Here is a 25779-nt window from a genome sequence, read left to right as displayed (position 1 = left end):
TGCAAAAACCATCTTCCTCCTGCTTCATCCTGCAACAACTCCCCAGGGATGCTGCGGTCTCCGCGACATTTAAGACATTTCAGAGGCCCTCACCATGTGACTGTAATGCAACCCGCCATAACAAATGTGCTTCTACATCAGAACCAGACTTCCAGAAAGCGGAAGCACTCAGTGGATATTTCTCCTGAGTGGCGTCTGTTATCTAAACTTCCAGTCCTAATATGCGGCACTGTTGTTTGGGCAAACCCAAAAGCTTCTTTGTTTGTGGCTGCGTTTATTGCTGCAACTAAAAGCTCTTCTCCTGAAGTTGTTTCCAGACCTCCGTGAAGGTGAACATCTGCATTGAAAAGCTGCCCATTCCTGCAGTGTTTTCACTTGTGGATCTCGCAGGGTCATCACCAATCAGTGGATCTCGCAGGGTCATCACCAATCCCTTCTGAAAGCCCTTCCCTGCACTTCCCGACCAGGAGATCCATGCCTGGTTAATAATGAGAGCCTAGTCCTCATGGACGCTGCTCCCGCATCGAACATAACATCACCTTGTGTGTATTCGGGGTGGTGTTGAGATCCGGCTGTGTCTGTTTGTACTTAATCAGTCTTCAGTGGGAGAACTCAGTGAAGGTGAGGCCCCAGATGGAGCAGGTTAAAGTATACACACACCCTGCGTGGCGTAGTGACTCATGTCACAATGACACTGTGCACTGTACAGTGTGAGTGGATTTGATTTTAGTTGAACTAGAGCTAGGAGGTCCAGTCTTTTACATGGATTTTTGGATTTTAAAAACTTTTATCTTCTTGTCTGCAATCATGATGGACACGTTAAATTCCTTCATCAATTAGCAAATAAAACAGCATCTAACTGACTGCCATGAAACCTGTAAACGCATGAACGGTTTATAGTTGATTACAAGAAGGAGAGAAGACGTTGGGGCATTCGGATATAAACCCCAACAACATGAAGACTATGAACAGAGAGACAGCAGCTAACAAGTTAACACAAGGATAAAAGGCTCAATCTAATGTTATATTTCAAAGACAAACCCATAGAAGCTTGTGAGCTTATCCACTGGGTACCACACAAATGGTACCACATATATCGTCCAGAGGAGGATGGCCGTCCCTTTGGGTCTTGGTTTCTCTCAAGGTTTCTTCCTCATGCTCTAGGGAGTCTTCCTCACCACTGTGGCCCTTGGCTTGCTCACTGGGAGCTTGGACTCTGACATTTGTAAAGCGGTTTTGTGAAAATTCTGTTGAAAAAAGCACTATATAAATAATTTTTGGTTTTATTTTCTGATATAGACCACATAAATGAACTGTTGGAAATCCCTTTGAAAGCCTTTTTGACTGCATTTTAGTGCACTACCATTCCACCAGATATACAGAACTTTCTTTGGCTTTTTAAAATATCTAACGCTACCCATAGAAAATAATTTATCATTTGAATGCAGTATTTGCTTTATACATTTGGTCTTGGTTCAGCTGCGTAACTAATAGAAGATGAGGGGCAGAAAGTTTGGCTTTCCAGCAGATGAAGGTAAGATGCCATTCAAGCTCACTGCCGTAGCGCGAGGCTGAAACGCGGTGGGAAACGTGTTCTCCCTTACGTCCTGAAAGAACTCAGCTTACATGCCAAACCGGGTGATTTGTATCCTCGAGATAACATATGTGTAAAGTCACCAGCCTGAGCCAAACAGCTTGGGTAATTTAACGGTGTGAATTTATACTGTACATAAATAATCCTGACTACATCTATTGAGCCTGTTTTGAGCGCACTATAGAAAAAGCTTTAGAATCGCCACATTATACAGTCTGCTTCTAAACCTACACAAAATTGCTGCCATGTCCAGTTTAGATTTATGTTATCTTCTCTGTATCTTTCTGCTTTTAGTAAACGTGCCTACACAGCCAGAACCGGTGAAGATTTACACTGTGCTCGCGATCACCTTATGGCATAACGGAATGTTCAGGGCCCTTCGGATCTCTAAAGGAAGACGTGTTTCCTCTAGAAACATCCACAATCTTCCTTCTGAACCTCACCGTCACTGTCGAGACGGACAAACTGCTTAGGTTAGTACTCATCTGTTGCGTAATTAAAAACACAACCAGAGCTGTGTATTCTTCTGTTTTTCAGCTCCCTTTTAAGTTGGCTGAGCAGGTTTAACAAAACACCTCTTACCTTCTGGACGCACATTAGCAAAGCAATGGGAATGTCAAAGCACAGCTGGTTTTATGATAATCTCCAGCATAGCACTTTCTCAGCTTTCAATTGGGAATTGTATAGGTTGCAATTTCTGTGCATGCGATACTGCACTTCTGATGTGTTGTTTCTCACTTCTTACAGTGAAATACCATTATCGCAATACGCACAGATGTTTCTAAGGTATTGATACATTCATTATGTCTGTAATGCAGCTCAGGACCAATCAAATAATTGCACAATTGTGAAAGAGCAGAAATGCGACTCCTTCTTTGGAAGTCGTTCACTTACAGGTGGTCCAAACATGTGGTTGGCCACCACATCTGAACCCAGAGCGCTGCTCTCCTAGACAAAGATTAAGCCTGGTCCCATACTTTAAAGAACTTTCAAAAGAAAATCACCATTGACCGTGTAATCTAGTTTAGGACTAGACTGTGGAAATCTAGCCCTTAAATGTCTTTGTACATACTTTAAAAATAGTGTCATTTTTATTTAACTTCCTGTGTGTGTGTGTGTGTGTGTGTGTGTGTGAGTGTGTGTGTGTTACTTGGATAAGTTAACAGCATTCTTATTTAATATCTTTCTGTAATTATATGCTATGTCCAACGCATACACTAACCCGCCATCATGGCCAGCCATAGATTCCATTTGGTGTGCATGCAGCCAAGTTTTGTGAGTAGCTCCATAATTATGTGTTGCTGTTAAAAGGTGCTTGGCGTTTTTCCTGACTAAATGCTTAGTCATCGCTCCTCTGGCCTGAAGCAGGAGATACTGTTGTCCAGAGATGAGACTGGTGGGTTTGTGAAAGGAGATTTTAGAGCAGTTTGGAATAACTTTGCACTTGTCCAAACCCCAACTATTCCCAACCTATTCCTCTTCCGGGGACTGGCAGCTGTCCTGAGATAAGAGCATGAAAAAGTTCCCTCGCAGGCTCGCACTCATTCAATTCAGAGTGTTTGCGGTACCAGAAAATGTGGGACGAGAGATTCTAAAAGTGTCCGCAGTTCTTCCTCTGACACCCAGAAGATTTTCTGGAATCAATTGTCACCTCAGCTGTCCAAAGCTGGTACTTTTTTCTCCATTCCTGAACAAAGTGTAGCCTAACGCATTAGCTAATAGCTCTTATCTTGAACCTTATCTGTGAATTTCTGCGGAACGAGCCTCTTTGTACTGGCTAGGTGACACACAAGGTGTTTCTCCTTTAAACCACCTCCTTCCCCAACCTCCCCTCCACATTTTGTGTTATACAGTGGCTCTGTGAAGTGTTTGTATTGTCTTAAGGTTTCAAGCAGGCACAGGGACGTTGATTGAAACCGACACTGGGAATCAGTAGACAGGGTTCTCACCCTGCGCTTTCCCCTGTGTGTCTACATCACAGGTCTGGGGACAAAGGAGCATTGTGAGGCAGTCATCCAATCCAGCATGGCCTGCTAAGTCTGACAGTGAGTGATCACATTAAAATGATGTCACTGCAACTGCTAGGCAGCAAAGAACAAAGGAGTACCTGATCTGTGGTCAGATCAACTTTATAGGGGAGAAAAGATATATGAGGACAAAAACATGCATATGTACTAAAATTATGAAAAAGAAGTCATGAAGAGAAAGATAGAGAATATGAGGTAAAGGAGTTTCAGAAGCCATTTTTTTTCACTTAAGATTTACAGCATGATTCTATTGAATCTCACATTTTAGAGGTTGAGGTATTTCAGATCAAGGTGACACAATCGTTAGGAAACAATGCAACTGGAAATAAACTATGTGGAGGTTTTATGTGCTCTGAATGCAGAATGCCATAAGCTCATCCTTCAGAGTTCCAGGGAAGTGACTTCTCATTTCTGCAATTCATATAGACAATGTAGCACAAGAGATTTGTAAAATCAGATTATATGGCAGCGTATACCTGCATGTTGTTTTGGCGGCCCTTGTGTACGCCACCACGGGCACGCCACCACTCCCAGCTTTGTGCAGCTGCTGCCTGGCTGTCTCCGAGCACCAGTGTGGTGCGGCTGGACCTGTTTGAACGAGGCTCTTTAAAGTGCACCTTGTGATCGAACGTGTCAAGGAGAAGCCTCGGGAGGGACCGCGAACAAACAGCTCATGTGGTGCTCTTCCACATTCCTGAGGATGTCAAACAGAATGGTGACCAGAGGTTCAGGCCAAGTGTTGCGATAAAGGTGGGACATGCCTCCAGCATAAACATCTGGACGAGGTGACAATGTAAGAAGTGGAAGTGAGAAGTGAAGTGTGAACAGTAATTTACTAAAAGGCTTGGTCCACTCCGCTGACTCCTATTAAAACCTTATGACTGTCGGACCCAATCAACAGCTGGCACTGCCACTACCGCACACCCGCGTTTCTGTGCTTTGTGTGCTGTCAAATTTCAAGCGTGCTATTAACATACCACAGGCGGTTTTGCACTTTATGGTCAACCACGTTGATTGGGAGGAATGTTTGAGAAATCACAGTTTATCATGAGAGCAGCCATGTCAGAGGCCAAGTTGGTCAGGCACATCATAAAGTGCAGGAGCTGCCAGACTTTGGCCGTATCACCGCGTGGCATGTGTGGGAATACTTGCGGATGAGTTTCACATCTGCAGTAAGACTCCAGCATAAAACCATACGGACGTTCCATATAGACCTCTGGGGCGTTCTGATCTTGCAGTCAGAGATAAGTGCCCGACCTTTGTGGAATTATATGGCTCGTGTTTTTCTGGCAGTGGTTGTGTTTAGGAGGAATTCAATGCTCCTGAAAAGGCAGAAATTTTGGACATTGTTTTTTTCAAGAATCCTAAATGTGTCTTAAGATAAAGGCTTTTTCAGTGATGCTCTCTGTGATGCAAGGGCCCTAATTACACGGGTATTGTTGAATGGCGATGCTGTCATGTGTGTTTGGGAAAACCACACCTTGTGGATGAGTAACGTCTCTGTCAAGGACCCACACTAGTGGTGTCTTAGCCTTGTGCGCATAGGAGGTTCTGTCACATCTAGCAGTGCGTATGTGGGTTGAACCAAAGCCTTCAGCGCCACTGAAAGCCAGAAACCTCCTTTCATGTGGTCAGCTCTTGCTAGAGAAAGGTCACTCTTATCACTTACACAATCTGAGTCCTTCAGACAGACATTACTGGGGGCATTCATGGCCTGACCGCTGCGTGACTCATAGGAAATGGCCTAATTCATCTTCCAGAAACGAGAGGGCAGCACCAATTACCAGCAAGGCCGGGCTTCCCTTAGCCAAAGCATCGCTGCCTCTATTGCAGCCCCTGAGCCCTACTGGATTTGATGGCAACAGTGCGACCTCGTTAGCCAGCTGGCCCATACGGAATAATGTGTGGAAAAGAGCAGACCACAACTGCCACGCCCTAGCATGCATAGACACGTGTGTAGTTTCTGTCATATGGAGAGAACAAAGGTCCTTTTTATTCACACTTGCATAATGGCATGTCAGATGGCTTGTAAGAGCCCGGAGACCCAGACCTGTCCCTGTAGCAGAGGGCTACTTGTATTAATGGTTTCGTCTTGCTCGGGTTTGACTTTGGTTCTTTATCCCATTCTCAGTCTTCGCGGCCTGGGGAGGTTTTAATCTCACACATTAACTTCATATTGTCCCCAGAATGGAACAGAATGGGCTAAAGTTGGAATTGTATTTTTCCATTTAGAAAACAAAAGAACGATCACCGTTAGCAGGAAATGTTAATAATACATGGCTTCTCTTTGAGTCACGTATGCTTTCACTCATGAATTGCAAAGAACACCCTGAATTTCGCCTGTTATTCTATTCTTGGCAGGAGTTGAAACAACGCTCTAATGCATCCACCCATATCTAGATGCCATTGATTCTTATCTGAACTTTTATGGAAAAATGATTTACGGAAATCAAACAAATGTTTCAACTACACATGCTGTATTTCCTCATTCGTGGAAAATAAATTTGAGCACAGGTCATGGAGCCATGGCCCAGCTGGTCTAATCAGAAACAGCTCGATTTGTTGCAATAACTGTGCAAATGCAATGATTGGCCAGAATGTCCTCACCCACCTCACCCTCCTCACCCAACTCACCCTCCTCACTCTCCTCACCCACCTCACTCTCCTCACCCACCTCACTCACCTCACCCACCTCACTCTCCTCACCCACCTCACCCTCCTCACTCTCCTCACCCACCTCACTCTCCTCACTCTCCTCACCCTCCTCACCCACCTCATCCTCCTCACTCACCTCACTCTCCTCACCCACCTCACTCTCCTCAGCCTCCTCACTCTCCTCACCCTCCTCACTCTCCTCTCTCCTCACCCATCTCACCCACCTCACTCTCCTCACCCTCCTCACCCTCCTCTCTCCTCACCCACCTCACCCTCCTCACCCACCTCACCCTCCTCACTCTCTTCACCCACCTCACCCACCTCACCCTCCTCACCCACCTCACTCTCCTCACCCTCCTCACTCTCCTCACCCATCTCACCCACATCACTCTCCTCACCCTCCTCACTCTCCTCACCCACCTCACTCTCCTCACCCACCTCACTCTCCTCACCCACCTCACCCTCCTCACTCTCCTCACCCACCTCACTCTCCTCACCCACCTCACTCTCCTCACCCATCTCACTCTCCTCACCCATCTCACTCTCCTCACCCATCTCACCCACCTCACTCACCTCACCCACCTCACTCTCCTCACCCAACTCACCCTCCTCACTCTCCTCACCCTCCTCACCCACCTCACTCTCCTCACCCACCTCACTCTCCTCACTCTCCTCACCCACCTCACCCTCCTCACCCACCTCATCCTCCTCACTCACCTCACCCACCTCACTCTCCTCACCCACCTCACCCTCCTCACCCATCTCACCCACCTCACTCTCCTCACCCTCCTCACTCTCCTCACCCATCTCACCCACCTCACTCTCCTCACCCTCCTCACCCTCCTCACTCTCCTCACCCACCTCCCCCTCCTCACTCTCCTCACCCACCTCACTCTCCTCTCTCCTCACCCACCTCGCCCTCCTCACTCTCCTCACCCACCTCACTCTCCTCACTCTCCTCACCCACCTCATCCTCCTCACTCACCTCACTCTCCTCACCCACCTCACTCTCCTCACCCTCCTCACTCTCCTCACCCATCTCACCCACCTCAATCTCCTCACCCTCCTCACCCTCCTCACTCTCCTCACCCATCTCACCCACCTCACTCTCCTCACCCACCTCACTCTCCTGGCTTGCTGGGATACAAGTGTCACGTCACCTGCATCACATGTCTGGAAACGGCTCACACGTCTAGGGTCAAAGAGGTTGGGAAAAGGGATAGCTGTACTCTTAACAGTGAGTGTATGTGTGTGTGTGTGTGTGTTGTGTGTGTGTTGTGTGTGTGTGTGTGTGTGTGTGTGTTGTGTGTTGTGTGTGTGTGTGTGTGTGTGTGTGTTTGTGTGTGGGGGGTGTGGGGGGTGTGTGGGTGTGTGTGTGTGTGTGTGTGGGTGTGTGTGTTGTGTCATCTTCACGTCACATCAAAGTCAGACTGGGTGTGTTCACTGCAATAGACCACCAACCATTGCAGTATTTCAAAATGAGTGGAGCACACCCTCTGACTAGAGCTGAGTAAGACGGAGAGAAGGAGAAACATTATGTCAACAAATTTGCCATTCTATCAGCGTTTCTGTTCACTTTTAGGAAGAAAGCTGTAATCCTAATTTAGCATACTAGATACACCTAGTCTCGCAGATAAACAGAGGCAGAGGTAGAGATTTTGCTTTAGTACTTGCATGTGTGTGTGTGCGTGCGCGTGTGCATATGTAGGCATAGTTCCAGACACCCCCCGTCAAAACAGAACAAGCCTCAGGGTGGGCTGGACCGGGCGGGCTGCGTCTAGCGTGGAGACTAATGGCAACTTTATGCGTCTGACCTGTTTGGAGAAAGCTGCCATCACGCTGTGTGATCCATTAATAAGAACCAGTTTGGTTCACTCGGGTGAGAACGTTTCCAACAACACGAATTACATCAAAGCCTGCGACCACAGTTACTTAACCAAGTCCCAGCCTTTGAATCAGACAGAGGCCTTTTAAAGACCCAAGTGCCCCATGTGATTCTGCCTGGCAGCCGTGTGCAGGAGTCCCAGTGCTGTGCTCCATATGATGCCTGCCTACAGGACTGCCGACAGGACTCCTCGCGGACGCTGTGGACTGTTTGTCCCTGGTAGTGCAGAAGGCGTACCACTGCCTGAACAGATGCTTCTGTTTCCTTTTTTATGTTATTGTTGTTTTTGCTTGCTAATGCAGGTACATACTGACCTATAGTATATTTATATTAAGCAAAATTTGAAATAACAAAATCTGACTCAGGTCGTGGTTTTGATCCAAGAGACTTGAACGATTTTGATGTACGACTGTAATTATAGTGATTAAATGCTTCTCGCCTCTTTGACAGACCCAGGGGAGCACTGGTAGCTGAGCCTCAGTTCTCAAGTTATCTTCCCCATCACACACTTTATTGGTGTGAGGTTGTAGTTTAGCATCTGACCCTGCACTTCTGCAAGCGTTTGCTTATCTCTGAATTGGCATCAGAATCAGAACAGGTGAGATTTGGCGTGTGTGTGTGTGCGTGTGTGTGTGTGTTTCCAGCTGGCTTGGATCAATCACTCTCCAGGGCGTCCCTGTTTGTATGTGAGAGTATAAATACTGCACCAGTGTGGTCAAAACTCAATTATCTTGTGACGGCTGGGGTGATGACCAAATCTTGCAAATACACTCAGACCAATTCCAAACTTCACCACTAGCCAAGCAAACATGCCAAAAAGACAATCATCACACAAGGCCCGGCCAACTTCTACTGAGCCGGCCTCCAGTTACCTACCACATCACAGACCTGGTGCCTATTTTACAGCTTCTGCCCATAAGGACTAACTCCGATTATCCCAGCAGGGTAATGGTCCCCCAGTCATCTCATAAGCTTTTAAAAACACATCTGCAAAACATGTAGACAGAGTGACTTAAGGCTCATCCAAAATCCTTTTTACGGCACCAGACTGGACCCCAAACCAGAACACTGTCAAGACATCAGATTTTAAACCAGGATGTGTACATAAGAATAGAATTCCAGTCTCAACTGATGCAGCAGTACAACTTTGAAAAGTTCATGTTAATGACCCGATACCTCTGTGAAACTGACATCACATGGAAGATATTTAAAATGAAAGTCCCCAGAAAGCCTTTCTTTCTTCAGAGTTGGCATGTGCTGGTATATGATGATATGGTATATCGCGCTATTAGAGACGTTCAGTAACGTTATTGTGGACACAAAACGAGCGGTCAGCTGCTTATATCGTCTGTTTTCACATCCTCTCACACTGCGGGACACTGTCCTCACAGTTGTGAGAGAGAAGGAAGCAGAGCAGCACCAGAGCATGGCCGAAGGTGGCGTGACTCCAGAACTTTAACCTCCATAAGAGAAGGATGGAAATATTATGGCTACAGAGAACATGAAGGACAGGTGTTTGCAGACAGTTGGCCAAAATACATGATGAGGCCACTTGGCGCACGAAAGGCAAACTCGTAGTGCCATTTAAACACTGTTAAGGTTTTCTAACAGCATACAACAAGGTTCTCCCTAGCTGGAATGAGAAATCTGCAACCTGACCCAAACCGGCAAAGGCCGTCAGGTATCGTTTTTCAGATCGGGCTCGGGTTTGTGTTGTAATGATTGAAATATTAAGCAGCTAGCTAGTAGATGTGAGTTTATTCCGAGTAATGTTCCGACCTGCAGGTCTTGTCTCTCTCTATCACTAGTACCGTTGTAGTCTGTAGTTGGGGTGTTACAAATCTCCCTGCATTTCAGCAAGAGAGCAGTACGCAGCCTACCACCATGTGAAGCTTCTCCAGTCAGTGGTGAATGGTGAAGGAGGAATGAGTGAGCCTTCAGGAACAGTGTGGACATGCTGGAGAGCTCTTAGTTAAGTTGCTCTAAGGATTTCTGCAGGTTCCTGTAAGCAACCAACAGTTGTTCAGAGGAGGAACTGTGCTGAAATCGTCAGCTGTGGATTCTGCTATTTTCTGCCAGTTCCATGTAGCCTATTTCAAACGTAGATTACTACTGTAATTGCTAACGTTAATCATTTGCATTTACGGATCAGATGTGTATCAGTTTGTATGTGTCATATGGAATATGCTTGATTTCATGCCTAGCAAGAGGGAAACAGCTGCTCGGTACTAAATGTAGCTATCAGCAGTCACATCGTAGTCCTATGGAACTGTGAAAGGTTAAATATAATGGCCAGCAAGTATCTTTAACAGTTACTGGCACGTTACATTTAGTCATGTGTAATGTTTAAATGAATACTCCGTCTGTTGTAATCATACACACTTTATTGCATTTCAAGTAGCTGAACTTGAATCCAAGCCTGTGGTTCAGAAAACTAATGAAAACTGCTGTGCCACTACCAGCACTGTGGTGTTGTACAAAAGGAAGCAATAAGATTAGTGTTCCATCTCTAACATACTGTTTTTTGTTTGGTTTTCCCCATATTGTGATAATATCGTAACCCGTAAAAAAAGCCGAGGCAATTATCATGATCATTTCTTTTGTATCAGCACATGCCTACTTCAGATATCAGCAGAGATTTTATTTGGTCTGCCTTCCTAATTTTTCAGCTGCTTCCATCAGTAATTGCACATTTAACAAGTTATGACCACAGGCAACAAACACATGAGACAAGTCCTCTACATATTCCACACTCATATTGAGGGTCTGATGGTCGCTGTTTTTTTCCACAATATGCTTTTCATCAAACCACACAAATGTTAGAATGAAATCGTTCCTAAATTTTGTCCGAATGTTTGCTTCTTTTGCTCTTTTTAAAATTGAGTCCATTCAGGACTAACAGGTTAACGGTTGTTACCAGAGACCGCTCGTGAAAGCGCGTGCGTCTTGCGTGCTCGTGTCTCCTCCACCCGCTGAAGGCACCCGGGGGCGCTCCGAGCGCGGCGCGCCGCACGCACTAAGACCCGAGCTCGGTCCTTGCAGCAGGGGGGCGGAGGAAGGGAACCGTATAAAAGCGCGAGTCCCTCGTCCTCAAACGCCAAGGTTTTCTAACAGAGAGGGCCTGCACGCAGCCAGGAATGGACAGCAAGTGACCCTGGACGCTTTATCGGTAGCCTACGTTTAAGTGCGTCTCTCCACCACTGTGCTGGCCCTGTAGATGAAGCATCGACACAGATAACAAGTACAGCCAGGAGTTCCTACATTTCTTTCTTCCTCTCTCACAGTGTCTGTATGTTCCCCGCTGCAGCTGATGGACATTTCTGAACGGAATTTACATCGCAAGACCTAAAACGCGCGAGTCCTACACCTGTGAGCTGCTGTCGTCGCGACCAAGCACGCGCGTCTGGCCACGTCGTTTCAGAGCAAAAGAAGGGCTCGCGGTCCGAGGATGCTCGTGCTCACGCGGAGCTGCATGGTCACGCTGCTCCTGGCGGCGGTGCGGATGGCAGCGACCCAGGGCGCCCAGGCGGGACCCAAAGTGAACTCCATTAAATCGGCTCTGCTCGGCGAGTCGCCCACCGTGGCCGCTAACCGCTCGGGCACCACGCACGCGGGAGTACCCAAGAAAAGCAACATCCCTGTTCAGGTAAAAGCACACCGCGTGTGGTCGACCGTGTTCCACGTTAACGGTGCTACAGTCAGTAGTGCATTATCACAAGCAAATAGGTCAAGTCCTCATACATTTTCTGCACATTGCGGAAATTGTTACTCCAGGGTTCTTCGCATTTTAACAGTAACTCGCAGAAATCTGAGTCAATATATAACACAGTAATCGTTGGTATTAGAAATTACATATAAACTATCAATTAGAGTCCGACCCTTCGTACGGGCCTAAACTGAAAACATACATGCAAGAGTTTTGCCTTTACTAAATGATACTTTTACTTTTTACTAATACCTTTACTTAATAGCCTTATTTTTGATATATTTTTTTAAATCTTAATTTCTAAAAAACATAATACACTTTGTCTAAGTATTTTTATTTTTATGTTTCGGTATAGCGCAGGCTACAGATCTCGGATAAATAACGTTTTACATCAGCGTATCCTCTATATGTAGCTGCTGCATGTTTGAATGTGTGAAACAGCCTAAGAGACTACTGCGATGTTGGTGCGATGTCACCCCTCTGTAAAGCACACGGTGTCCCCACTTCCGTTAAATGTCCTGCCCTAACGTGGCTTCTGGGGGTTGTTGGGTGATCATATATGAAAAGAAGCTGCTGAAAGAAAAGTCTCCTTCCAGTATGTGGACGAGGTCTCATTCCAGACCTGCTCCGTCTACAGGTCTGCTTTTAGCCGCTCGGGTAAACGAGGGCAGCCAATGACTCTGATGGTAGTGGTGTCCTTCAGAAACCTTTTTCCCCTCTAAGACGCTGCAGACACACAACTCAACTCTAATGTGCTTATTTATAATTGGGGTGAATCAAAAATGACACTAAGGTGGTTTGGTGTGAATTTAATAAGGAAAATGTATCCCTTCAGGCTCAGGACTCTCAGAGAGGAGCTTTAGTCACAGCGTGCCAAAATGTATTGTGTATGAAAACGAGGCAAATTCATACAGCAGCGTGGGTTTATTAAAAAGATGCCTCTGTCCGAGACTGAGTTCACGTTACTTTCCATGGTGAATCATTTTTATGGTAACTGTGATGGTGTAAGTGAACTCATGCCAGAGAAGATGCAGGATGCCGAAGTGTTACAGTAAGAGAAAGCTATGAGTGATCACGGCCTGGCACACTTTGCACAAGCAGATGGTTACGAAACGAGGCAAGACCACCATGTGCATTGGACAGGACGCTTGAATGGCGCTTTTATCATCTTTTGGACAGAGGTGCCGTTTATAACAGTGAAAGACGGCTGTCTGTCTTAGTGAAGTGTTAATTCACCTAACGGGTTTAGTCATCTTCCAACATACCCGCCTCATCACATCCGCACTGTAATCCGGCTTGAATGTGCCATATTTTTAACAGTTGCTAGAACGAGGTGGAGAAACCACTCGAGACACCTTTAACTCACAAACATTAAAGGATATGTGGGGGATCAGACCACAAGATCCCCAAATCCAGGCTGCAGCGGCTGGCTGTCAGACTCTGCGGATTAGGCATGCGAGAAGAGGGGCCACCCAGCACCATGCAGACACCCTTGGATGCCGCATGCTGCTCTTCCCATGTGTCAGCACGGCGGACCCGCGGGCAGACGCACATTCCCACCACGTCGCTAGTGGCAGTTCAATGTGTTTGCATTTTCACTGCATGTTGTCAACCCATGTGCACGGCTCGACAGTGATAAACAGCATTACTGCGTGCCCCACCCCCCTTTATAGTGCTACAAATCCTAAAAAATAATATCAAGTGGTGGAGATCGCAGAGCGCCTCAGTCATAAATTCACCAGCGTTGCCGTGGGTGCACCTGGGTGGGCAGTGGAGTTTTTTCCTTTTTTTGTGGGTTCACCAAAACACGGATGATGCCGTGGATGCCTCAACGCAGCAGGGCTGTGGCTGGTATACAACACGCAGCCCAGACCTTTCTCATCAGAGCCAGCCGCGCCTTTTCTTTCAACCGACTCCTTTATTTAATTTGACGTGGGGGTTCCGTTAACGAGCTGAGGGCGAGATCGCTTAGGTCTCGCTTTTAGAGAGCGGCGGCAGGTCTCTGCGGCCCCTTCTGGGGTTAAGTGGCTGTTTAGAGATGTCTAACGAGCTGAGAGGCTGAATAAAGACTGCCCCAGATGTGGCGGCTCATCAGCACTGTCTGGGCTAATCGCGTCTCCCCCACTGCCGCTCACTTATGGCAACTCCCAGAGACGCCAAGCCCACACCAGCCGGCAGCCCTAGACACACCCCCGGGCCTTTCTGACCTCCTGAGCACATGTGACCTGAGGATCCCATTATTATTACATTATTATATTAAAGAGGGCCCTTTTCTCTCGTACGTTAGTCAGCAGGCTTCTGTAAACATGCCGTTGCCGTGTGCGTGGAGCAGGCCACTTAAGTGTTTCTATTTGTCATGTTGAATGAGTGACAGACTCCTTTCTAGTGGTCCTTTAGGGTTTGCTACACACATGTTTTGTGCTAGGGAGATTAACCTTAAACTTGTGCTTCAAACAGTGAGAGTAAGCACAGATCACCCCGGCGATCTGATACTGTGGGGTTCCCCGCCTTTGAGGCCGTGTGGGGTTTGTTTGTTCAGTGACAGAGTTTATTTTACTCCGCAGAAGCCGCCCAGCCCAGTCACACCATTCACGGTGTCATCTGTCCGTTTTGATTTCTCAGGCTCAGATCCTGTCAGGTACTGGGAGCCTTGCTGAAGTGTGCGTGAGAGACATAAGCCATATGTAAGAAAACTCAATATTCAGAACTGCATGCTCGGTTGGATAAATATCGCAGGATTTTCCTAAGTCCTCTGTGACCAAAGTTTCTATCAAATCACTGGAAAATTGTCAATGCATCTTCCTTTTCCCGGGAAGATTATAGAAAATTGTGGTCATCTGTGTTTTTGATTGTTTTTGATTGTTTTGGATTGTTTTGGATTGTTTTAAGCTTTAAGGACCATTTGAAATAATTATCCCTTCTCTGAAGGAGAACTCAAAACTGTCCAGTCAGGGCGGGAGAGATAAAAGCCGCATGGCCTTTGTGTGTTACGCCATTATTCAGCAACGTTATCAAACGCAGGGAGCGACAAGTTTGTGGAAAAGACGAGGGAAATGTAGACTTCGGAAACGAGTTCAAAGCAAGCACAAGCCTCCGTGTCTGCTCCCCGCGCCAGCAGGAGAACAGCTAGGTCGACGTGGTGGGATGAGGCCTCCCCTGTCTGCTGCTGCTCTGGGACTTTTTGGCTCCACGCTTATCTTGTCCTTCGCCATCCCGCCTTTTAACGTTGGCGTTGGGAAGATACGGGCGACGCACACACTAAGAGATTGGTATGGGGTAGGGTTCAAGTTAAGTAAACAGTAAAGAATGTGATGTCTTGATTACGCCGAGACGTGCTCACGTGTCTGGGGTCACGCATGTGCTGCCTGGAAGAACGGGATGACCCAAGGGTGGCGTCTCCGGCTCCGGGTAGCAGGCGTCTAGCCTCGTGCTGGATCAGGTGTACTTGACCTGAACCTGACGTTACATCACCTGACCTTACATCACATTGCACTGGTCTCAGAGTAGCTGAAAAGAGAAAGACAGCTGATATTGGTGGCAAAGACCTGGTCTTTTACGCTAAAAGCCTCTCATCCTCTCATCCATGACACCAGTCATGGGGTCGCCTATCCGTTTGGACTTCTCAGGCTTAGATCCAGTGTGGTAACTGCTTAAAATAAGTACTGATGTAGATATTATATAATGAATTAGCCTAAGGATCAGCGGTCATGATTGAGAGCAGGCGACTAAGACTTGTTCTTAGTGAATAGTGAATAAAAAAGGAATATGCTATTGTTGTCTTTTTTAACAAGCAAAGTGGCTGAGTGTGTGCTGGGCCGGCTGTGATCATGGAGTACCAGCCGTAACACTCGGATGTTCGTCACCTAAAAGGATGCTGTGCACGCCCGGTGTAGCTGGTCCAAATGCCCTTGAGATAATCAGCCTTGTGCGCGCATACCTGCTGCTTTACCCAACTGTGCCCGCGTGCACGCATTAGTCTACACGGTTTAGTCTTTGCGTGCATGCTAATCTCTCGCATGAACGTTTTGTATTTTTGTGAACCGCATGGGTTTCACAAAGTACAGTTTCAGTTATTGTAGATTTTCTGCTGGATAATCTGAGCCACCAGGTCATAAATGCCATCACTGTGTAGCTTTAACATGTTACAACATGTGCTTTGGAACAGCTACAGGAATGAGGTGTGCATGTGTAAGGGGTCATTGCTAGGATCCCAAGGTCATGTGTTCCTCAGAATTGTGTGGCACATAATAGGAATATGACAAGGGAACCAGTGTTTCTAGGGTTTTATGTTGCCCAGTGCTGCATATGTACTCTCAGGATTAAAGGTTACTCCGCTAGAGTTAAGCTTAGGTTTAGGGTTAATGAAAAAATCTTAAATTGAAATGGGTCAAAGCTGATCCGAACACGCCTGGAGGGTTAATGCGCATGAACATATAATTGAACCAGGGAAAAAAGAACCCTGGGGACATGCACCCGGCATTAGAACCAACTAAATGTATACCAACTTCAACATGTTAACGTTGCAGTTAGACACTTTACAATCTGACTTTGATTTTTGGTCCCCCAGTTAATGTTTCTTTGGTAGTCTGGATAGCTATATCCATCATGCATTTCCAGTAAAACAAAGTTTCTTCTGCTTCACCAAACAGGAGCGACCTACCTAGGCCGTGTTGGTGTCCGACACACACGGATTTAATAGGACAGTAAACTTTGCTCTCTCTCCCCTACCCACTGCTTCACATTGTGCGTTTGAATCAGCAGGCAAGAACTCTGAGACTTGTTGCTAGTTTTTTCCCTTACTTGATATAGTTCGAGCACCGCGCTGATGCTAACCCTCGTCCACGGTCAATACATCAGAGTAACAGTCATGACAGCAGGACGTTGATGTGGGAAACTAAGCCACAGTCGGTGTGGATAAATCAGGTACAATGTTCTGTCATTAAAATATGTTGTTCAAATATATTAAACCACTCGAAATCTGTATTTGTTTTAGGGACTTTAAAAAACACATGCCAGTGTATAAGACTGTTCAAATTAGTTTCAGTTCTCAACTACGCCACACCTGACGAAGGATATATGACAGCCTGCCGAATTTTGATATCTTGCCAAACGCGTAAACACACCCATAGTTCATTTTAACATTAAAGTAAAAAATGAAACTATACCAGTTATTAAACTATTCCAGACTCTTGCACCATTGCGTATAACCTTAACATTCAGTCAGAATGGCTTAAAGGCAAATAAGGCTACGTATGTGTTTCTGTTTATTCTGTGCCTGACTCCTAATGGCATGTGTGAGGCATTAGTGTAGGTTAGAGCACCAACAGTGGTGTCATCACAGTCCAGATACACACACACACACACACACACACACACACACACAACCAGTGTTATGGAAACCGGTGCAGGCTCATCATTGCTTTCTGCTGTCTCCACGCGCCCGTTCTCGGATTCTCCCAGAGAGAAGAGCGATCCTGGTCACATGGTAGCTGCTGTAACAGTGTTCACCAGCATTCACGGAGTCTAAACAAGAGTGTTTAGGGGAACAAATACAGATGGATAAAACAAACTGAAATACCCACAAAAAGTACCATCCATCCCACATTCCTGAAAGGTCAGAGAGCAGCTGCTCCCAGAAATCGCCACAAGATCTCTGATTAGTTTGTCGTTTTCAACAATGCTGGGTTTCTTTTATTACAAGGAGATGGACAGGAGGTTGTGGCTCGCAGTTGCGGGAGAACAAACACACCGCCTGTTCTGGGGCAGCGCTCTGCGGAAGGCTGACGGAACGGGTCTGTTTCACAGGAACGGCACACATGGTCCAAGTCACAGTTTAGTGTCTGTTAGTGGCTGTTTTTGCCTCATGTGTTTAGTTGTCACATAAAAGTACACTTGGCAAGAGAGAAGTGAGTGGTGGTTGTGATTGGAGACTCAGAGATGGGGAGATGGGGATTTTGTTTTTAACTTAATGTTGTATCAGAATAATTTCCATATTAATGTCTGGTTAGCATTTTCCTTGTGTTACAGAAAAGTCTAGAAGCTGTTTGACCTCACTAGTTAGAAAACACATTGATATCTGCTCAATGTTGTTCTCTCATTCTGAAGCTGCACCTAATTACAGTTTGGAAATGTCCCATCAGTTTAAATTATCCACAGCACTGTGTCTGCAAAATGTTAATTTCTAAACTTAATGTTAAACTAACAGTTAGTGTATAATATTAATATAATTGCAAACACTTTGTGCAGTGCGACAGTGTCTTTCAGCCCTTCCTTGGTTAAGGATTGAGCCTACTCTCTCTCTCTGTGTGTGTGTGTGTGTGTGTGTGTGTGTGTGTGTGTGTGTGTGTGTGTGTGTGTGTGTGTGTGTGTGTGTGTGTGTGTGTGTGTGTGTGTGTGTGTGTGTGTGTGTGTGTGTGTGTGTGTGTGTGTGTGTGTTCTAAACCCTTAAACTCTAGTGAAAATATGAAGATAAGCCCCTGAGGTGAAAAAGATCTAGTTACACTGAGCTCACTGAAAAATGTTATGTCTGAATGTGATAAACAGAGGGCACATTTTACAATGGCACTTTTCAGATTACCGTCTGCAGAATTCAAAGTTCACCTGTGTCTCTGTGTCTCAGGTGCACCCCTGCAGTAGTGATAAGGAGTGCACTGTCGGGAGTTACTGCCACAGTCCCCATCATGCCCCCTCACGCTGCCTCGCCTGCCGTCGCAGGAAGAAGCGTTGCCATAGAGATGCCATGTGCTGCCCCGGCAACCGCTGCAGTGGCTGTACGTGCACTCAGACCCAACTTCAGGAATTATTTTGTGTGTCCTCAGATAACTTGTAGTCCTAGTTTTGGACATATGAGCCAGACACTGATGCCAGATTTCTCTCTCCGGTCTAGACATCTGTGTTCCGCTCTCTGAGAGTGTTCTGTCCCCACACATCACACCTCTGAAGGAGCACAGCAAGCTCTCCACCAAAGACAAGGGCTGGAACAGGAGTAGAAAAGCTCAAGTCAAAGGTAAGGGATCATCCCCGGAATTCTTCGCCAAGATGTTACGAACAAAGACACGTATACCACAGTGCATTTCTTATCTCCAGTGACTTCGACACGTGGTCGGCTTTAGGGAAGGAAATGTGGCATCACACGTGTGATTACACAGCCGTTCAGAGAAATGCCCTGAGCTTGTGCCAGGCTTCCCATGATGCACTGCTCTCGCCGCTCCTAAAAACACGTCGCACTCACAGGTTTGCTGACATCCTAGCAGCGTTCAGTCAGAAACTAAACCACAGCACGCTGAAGGGGGCCAAAGCAAGACCGTAAGAGTCTTAAATCCTGTATTTTTAACCTGCATTCTAAAATTGCAGCCTGATTAAGACATTTAAAATCTTACATTTGAGTATTTAAACCAAAATGATTCGCAAATACTTACAGCCTACCATTAAGCAATCAGAAACCATTTTACTTATTAAGGTTTTCATGATGGACAGTTTTCTTTGTGGTGTAATTTCTGTTTAAGGCATGGTGGTTGTTACGTAACCTGTTGGACACACAGATGTGTCCCACATAAGGATCTTGACTCTTTGCATGCTGGACACTGCTGATTGGAGCCTGAGTCTGGAAGTCCACTCAGGAAACTGAGGTTTTGTTCTGGAACTCTGGGCTTCTGGTTTGCGTGTTTAAAAGCCTTTGGCAAGGGAAGTCCACATGCCAAATTATTTCACACAAATCTCGCATGACACAGTCACATGAATAATCAATGTTTGCGATACTAATTATGCCTTTGAAAGTGTAATACAAAACGCCTGACAAGTGCAGAGAGACTTCCTCAGCTGGACTGAATTGGTTAATGAATGAGGAAATCGTTCAGGCAGATACTGATGGGCGTCATATATCTCTCCTTCCAGACAGACCTTGTAATGCGATTTTAAACCCAACGTAACGGAGCAAGAGCGGGATGCGTTTGAACTCTCTCATAGCTAAGCCCAAACAATGTACCGGGTCTGATTTTGCTCTCTCCCTCTGGACTGTTTGGATTTACGGTACCTTCCTAGCAGACAGCGCTTGATTGCATACAGCACGGTCATTACTGCTAACATACTGATGAAATTACTCCTCAAGATTAGCCTGTTATGAAGGCATAGGATATTAAACACTATCATTTCGTTATGTTAATCTAATTAATTTAGGCATAACCTGTGGAATGCCACAGCATCATTCCCCCCCTCCCATATTGGAATTCAGCAACATAAATTGGCCTTACAAAAGACTGTTCTAAGATGAAGAGTTTTTATTTTATTTTATATATGCTTGTAATGTCCGAGTTTAAGCGTGTAACCGAGTTCACCCCACCTTGGTTCCCCCAGGCCATGAGGGCGACGCATGCCTGCGGTCGTCAGACTGTTCAGAAGGCTACTGCTGTGCGCGCCACTTCTGGTCCAAGATCTGCAAGCCAGTCCTCCTGCAAGGTGAGGTGTGCACCAAACAGCGGAAGAAAGGCTCGCACGGCCTGGAGATCTTTCAGCGCTGCGACTGCGCCAAGGGCCTGGCCTGCAAGGTGTGGAAGGATGCCACCTCATACTCCAGGTCCAGACTCCATGTGTGCCAGAGGATCTGAGGGGTGGAGGGGATGGTGGGTGGAGGAGCTGCACCATGGAGGAGCCCTTCTCGTCAGGAGGTGGGCGCGGAGAAGGCTGCTTCTTCCCGGGACTCAGCCATCTGTTGTGATGAAAAGAGGCATGGAGGGGAGAGAGAGAGAGTGAGAGAGAGAGAGGGATTAACTGGTCCAGTGTGTGTGGGTTGGGGAGTTTGAGGTTTGGGATGGATGATTGGGGTCGTGATGAGACTCAGTCTTGGATTGTTCTCACCAAGCCTCTTTTCATGAACTTTTGCTGCACATGTTTTGCAGAAATGTACTGATTTGAAAGCCATAGCTATTTACCAACAGGAGGTGAGTGGAGGCAGATCCACTCTGTGCATGCCTTCGGGGGTACTGGCAGTCCACGCCACATAGGACTGTGTTTACCTTGTGCTTTGAAGTGCACATACTTCACATCATACACATGGTCATACAGCATAACTCAGTAATCTTGCTACATTTCATGAAAACAATATCTGTTCTGTATCAATTGTAGTATATAATCACACACACTTGTCTGTTAGGTCTATATTATACTCACTTCCCCAGGATGAAACATCAAAGCTTGTCTTTCTTTTAAACAACATTTGTAAAAGCCCATTTTGTTTATGTAATTGCATGTTGTCAATCGCTCCTCATTGGACGTTGTTTCCTGCATTGGGGGCTTTGCACATTCCGAACGTTCAGGACGAAGCTCTGTTTCATTCGCTGTCAGAGAGGCAGCAGGGCTGCAGTTGGAAAGTCCGTCATTTTCCGCTGCAGACTGAAGAGATGTTCGACTGGTGTGCCATACTGTGATGCACAGCTGCACGGGCTGACACATAATAGTGAAGTCATAATAGTGAAATAGGATTCCAGTATCCAGAACTCTGATTGGTTTACATGTGTTGCTTATTTGGATGAGGAAGTGGTTTCTCCTTGAAACCATGAATTACGCAATTAGCATCCAAAAGGAAACATTGAAAACCTGGGCCAACACCTTCTAACCAACTTTCCAAACTATGTTTTGTAATGTAGCCTATGAGCCAGATTTTAAATCGATTTTTTCCAAGGTTCTGCCTAACTTCAGAAATCTGACATTGACCATCTAGACCACAGACAGTTCAGATGCTACTTCAGCGTTAATGAGGTGAAGGGGCAGAGATTGTTTCGTCACACCACACTCGATCCAGAGAAGCAAAGTAGGTGTCATGCTGCGAGATTTGGGCATGTCCGGAGCTGCCGCACACTGGCCTGCGTTTTAACGCACACGCGCCCTGTGAATCCCTTCTCAGTCAGAGTCACGTAAAAGGGTTTGCTCATCTGACACTTTGCTTACTCTGAAAAATCCAAATTAAAAAAAATCTTATTACTTAGAGAAATTGTTTACAGTTTCATCATACGTTTGTTTATGAATCATCTAAATGTGTAGATATTGTTCGGTTTTTACACACAACACAGTCTTATTGCTGTGACACTTCAATCTAATAACTAATAATAGCCAATAATACCATACAAGATGTGTCCCAATTGTGTGAAATTTGTATTGTATTTTCCTATGAATTCCATCAGTTAACAAACAACTAATAAGCTCTTATTGTAAATAACATGGAAACATTGAAATGAAATGTATTTAAAAACAATTGTATATCATGTACATATTATAATGGGAGGCTGTTGGGACCGGCACCTTGAAATGCAGGCACTGATATCTGCAGCAGATGCAGACGTAGCGTGTGAAGCTCTTTTCACGTCACCAAAGTGCTTGCATGTGCTAAATATATTTTACATCTCTAGTTTTGTCAACCTATTTGCATTTTTTTCTGCATATACAGTATATCAAGATTGCCATAGAGAAATATTGCTATTAAATTATTTTCAAAACCCATTTAAGTGTTTGGTTCTGGATTTGCTTTCTGGAAGCATACCTGCTGAGGTGCAGACTGTGCTGTTACTGTGGGGTTTCCTAGTGTGTATTTACAATGTCGATTAAAGAATGTATTTTGTATTACAAGTCTGTTTGGTAATTGCAAATGAACAACAACAAAGAAAGTAAAGAGAAAAAAAAAACTGTTTATTTTTGTCACCTAATATGTTTAAGAACTGATTGAATTGCTGTAAATGCTCTAGATATTATTACTATTATTATTATTAGTAGTAGTAGTTAGTAGTAGTAGGTTGGATAAGTATTTATTATTTGTCTTTGTTTAGTATTCATGAGGAGCTAGGGTTAATGAAGTAGAATACAGCAAAAAGTACTTTCAGAACACCCCAAGTTATGCATTTTTAAACCCACCAGCGTAGTGTTTGTCATGCTTCAGGAAATAAGACGTCGAAGGCTCTGCCACCTGGGTCAGATAATATTTACTTGCCCTGCACAGTTATGAAGAAAATGTGGAAAGTATATGAGGATTTGGTGGTGAAAAACAGATCTCGCAGAAGTGCACCTGGCAGCGTTCAACGCGTGCGCCTCGTCTGTTCACTGACCTGTCCCTGGAGCATCCGGCCCAGACCGAATCTGCCCTTAGTGCCGTGAGCACCACTGCTAGCGTTAGGATATCTGGGTCTGCACTCGCTACATTGGAACAGACATTTATTGGCCATACGGTTATGGGTCTTGTGTTGAAAACAAGCAACTCGCAAGTGTTGTGCCCCGCCCAGCCCCAGGACCGTTTTTCCACTGGGTTCTCCTTCACCACACTGACACGGCTATAAAACGTGGTAGCGACTGAGCCTTTGTGGATCTGGCAGACTGGTGATAAGTGCAGCACTTATTCCAAAAGCTGTTAACATGACGAGCCACCAACGGTGCTCATGGCATCCATATACTGGATTCCCCTTTAACTGGGGCTGAACTGTGTCTCCTGCAATGAGATTTCCAGCTGTAATACTGAAGGAACGTTTTTGAAGTGAAATCAAATAAGTATCGAGACAACAACAAATTGCTTAATTCAGTCAACACTCACCCCGCTTAAGAGAGACTTGAAACAAAAGAACCCCATGCAAACAGTTCATAAAATGAAAGTCTTTCCAGAGTGTCTTGATAGCCACAGTGGGGCTTCACTGAGCAAGATTTTTGTCATCCTCAGTACTTCAGGAAATGGTTAAACATTGTTGCCTATCTACGCTTAGCTCCGAGTGTGTGTGTGTGTTTAGACTATGGACTGATCTGTCACTACATAGATTTCAGTCTCTTATAATGAATACAGATTTATTGCCTTCACACACACATGCACGCACGCACGCACAAACACACACACACACACACACACACACACACACACACACACACACACACACACACACACACACACGTGCATGCGTTCAGAACTAATGTACAGGAACAATTATTTTGGAAAAATAATTGCTGATGAGGAAGCAATACTTTACAAAAGACAACAAATTATCTTCTGCATTTTATTTGTTTTTATTTTTATTTCTGCTATTTCTGCATGATATTTCTAGTCAGGTACAATAATGCAAAACAGCATTCTAATTATTTAAATGTTATAAACTTTGCATACTAAACCTTTTTAGCTATTAAATGTATTTACAGGGTAAGAAATGACAGAACCACTACGTGCATGCACGTGTTTCTTAGACTCCACTAGCGTCTAACCACCATCGATAGATTCCTACATTTCTAAGCTTTTTTTGTGTTAAATCAGAAAGCATGGTCCCTAGTTTCTCCAAGCCAACTGAAATTTGTTCCCTCTTAGTTGTGTAAGCTGATATAGGATGATATATTTATAAACTGTAGACTGGGTGAAGGAGCACAGTGCTTGGATTTGGCTGAAGAAAGAGGAGTGGAACATGGTAAGACATACACTCTGTTTCTGATTGTACTCGGGAATAAACATGCTCAACAAATATCCCAAAGAAATATCCCACTGATGTAAATTTGATTGGATGCAGTTTCCTGCATGATTCCTGAATTTGATGGTTGTTTTGAGGAAATTGCAGGAGAACTGACACATTACTGTTGATTATATTGACACTTCCTATCCCATGATAATTAGTCTTGCACAATACAAAGTTGTAGCAAAGTAAAGTGCTCGTAATTTTTAGTTCCCAGTGATGCTGTTGCTGTCGTTTCAAAGGAGATGTGGAATTTAGCACAAGACTAGGCTTAACTGAACTGAACTATATTTATATGTTTTATAAAACCTACAAGGGACTCTTGGAGACATGAAATATCATAATCATTTTTTTAGATTTTACCCTTTATGAATTTCAAACATATTTTTTTTTGCCCTTGAGTACAGAAAGGTATTTATATCACTGTTATTTTAGTATAAAATATTTAACTATACATTTCAAGTTGATGTAAATTGTCAGTGCAAGGCAGCAGATGGGTCTAAAATCACATGCTATTTCAAATAATTTAAGCCACTTTATTTTTATGGGTTTTTTAAAGACCTTGGTGCCTGGTGCTGAATCCTCAAATAAATCATTTTCTCACTTTCCTTGACAGTACAAAGGCAATCCTACAGTAATTATGGAATACCATGGAATACCAGCCTTTCCCTCATGGCCTGCACAGTCATGCTGGCTTTACAACCGTCCAGCTACGATTCTGGGCATTTTTTCCCCTCCCACATGTGTTTTTAATTGTAGGCAATGACCAGTCTGGATTTGTAGGATTGGAGAAGCAGGATACCACTTTCAGTGCAAAAGTAAGTTGATTTCTCCAGTGATCTGGTAGTTAAGTGCTAAGAAATATCAGAAGAGGAAAAATTTTTAAAAAGAGTTGCTGTTTGAGAAGTACAGCTCAAATCTGGTCTGAAACCGGAAGCCGACTGAAGCCCTTTTAAGTGGTCTGTACAAACGGTGTGGACGCCACAGTCCTTACTAGGCCACCCACAAGCACACATGCAGGGGTTGCAGCGTGTGAACCGGGCCACAGCCTTGTCTGTGGCCCCGAGCCGGTCCCACGGTTGAGACAAATGTGCCTGTCACGCTAATCCAGCACAGTTGTTAGCGTTGGCCCCTGCACACCACTGCAGCTCCGCTAGCCGCCTTTCCCAGCGCTGTGATGCTGTATACCTCGCTTTTCCTGGACATCGATGGTGGAACACTGGAGAGCGAGATGTCTCCCTGATGTCCTGATGTACACCATCAACAGCAACTAATGCAACTAACAGAAGTAGTTACGCACCTTCCATGTGCATATATCATCAAAGGGGATTTCAAACTAGCAGAGGTCAATTCTAAGTATGCTGATTGTGTCTGATTACGAAGTACCAGGAGGGACTCCACGTTTCAGATCTTTCCATTAATTTTAATCTGGCTCATTCTACTAATGGGTG

At 45.2% G+C, this 25779-nt stretch overlaps 1 protein-coding gene across 4 annotated transcripts; it reads left to right on the top strand.

Moving 5' to 3' along the window:
• Positions 1-1943: 1943 nt before the first annotated feature.
• dkk2 (dickkopf WNT signaling pathway inhibitor 2) lies at positions 1944-22431 on the top strand. 4 transcript variants are annotated; one of them, XM_027026335.2, is made up of 5 exons: positions 1944-2067; positions 11469-11807; positions 18487-18637; positions 18754-18873; positions 20220-22431. In XM_027026335.2, the coding sequence occupies exons 2-5, from the start codon at positions 11610-11612 to the stop codon at positions 20468-20470; spliced, it is 720 nt and encodes a 239-aa protein (XP_026882136.2). In that variant the 5' UTR covers positions 1944-2067; positions 11469-11609; the 3' UTR covers positions 20471-22431. The 4 variants fall into 4 exon arrangements, with proteins under 4 accessions (XP_026882136.2, XP_026882138.2, XP_026882135.2 ...); XM_027026337.2 differs by lacking the exon at positions 1944-2067 and adding an exon at positions 3574-3639; XM_027026336.2 differs by lacking the exon at positions 1944-2067 and adding an exon at positions 11286-11330.
• Positions 22432-25779: the final 3348 nt, after the last annotated feature.

This window comes from Electrophorus electricus, chromosome 11 (genome assembly GCF_013358815.1).
Source record: "Electrophorus electricus isolate fEleEle1 chromosome 11, fEleEle1.pri, whole genome shotgun sequence".
Lineage (NCBI taxonomy): Eukaryota > Metazoa > Chordata > Actinopteri > Gymnotiformes > Gymnotidae > Electrophorus > Electrophorus electricus.
This window is presented reverse-complemented; position numbering and strand designations above follow the sequence as displayed.

What these genes read in the sequence shown, in the direction of transcription:
- dkk2 (XM_027026335.2), top strand. Translation starts at nt 11,610, where the DNA reads ATGCTCGTGCTCACGCGGAGCTGCATGGTCACGCTGCTCCTGGCGGCG. An exon ending in AAAGCAACATCCCTGTTCAG is followed by an intron (nt 11,808 to 18,486) that starts GTAAAAGCACAC and finishes TCTGTGTCTCAG; the next exon opens with GTGCACCCCTGCAGTAGTGA. An exon ending in CGGCAACCGCTGCAGTGGCT is followed by an intron (nt 18,638 to 18,753) that starts GTACGTGCACTC and finishes TCTCCGGTCTAG; the next exon opens with ACATCTGTGTTCCGCTCTCT.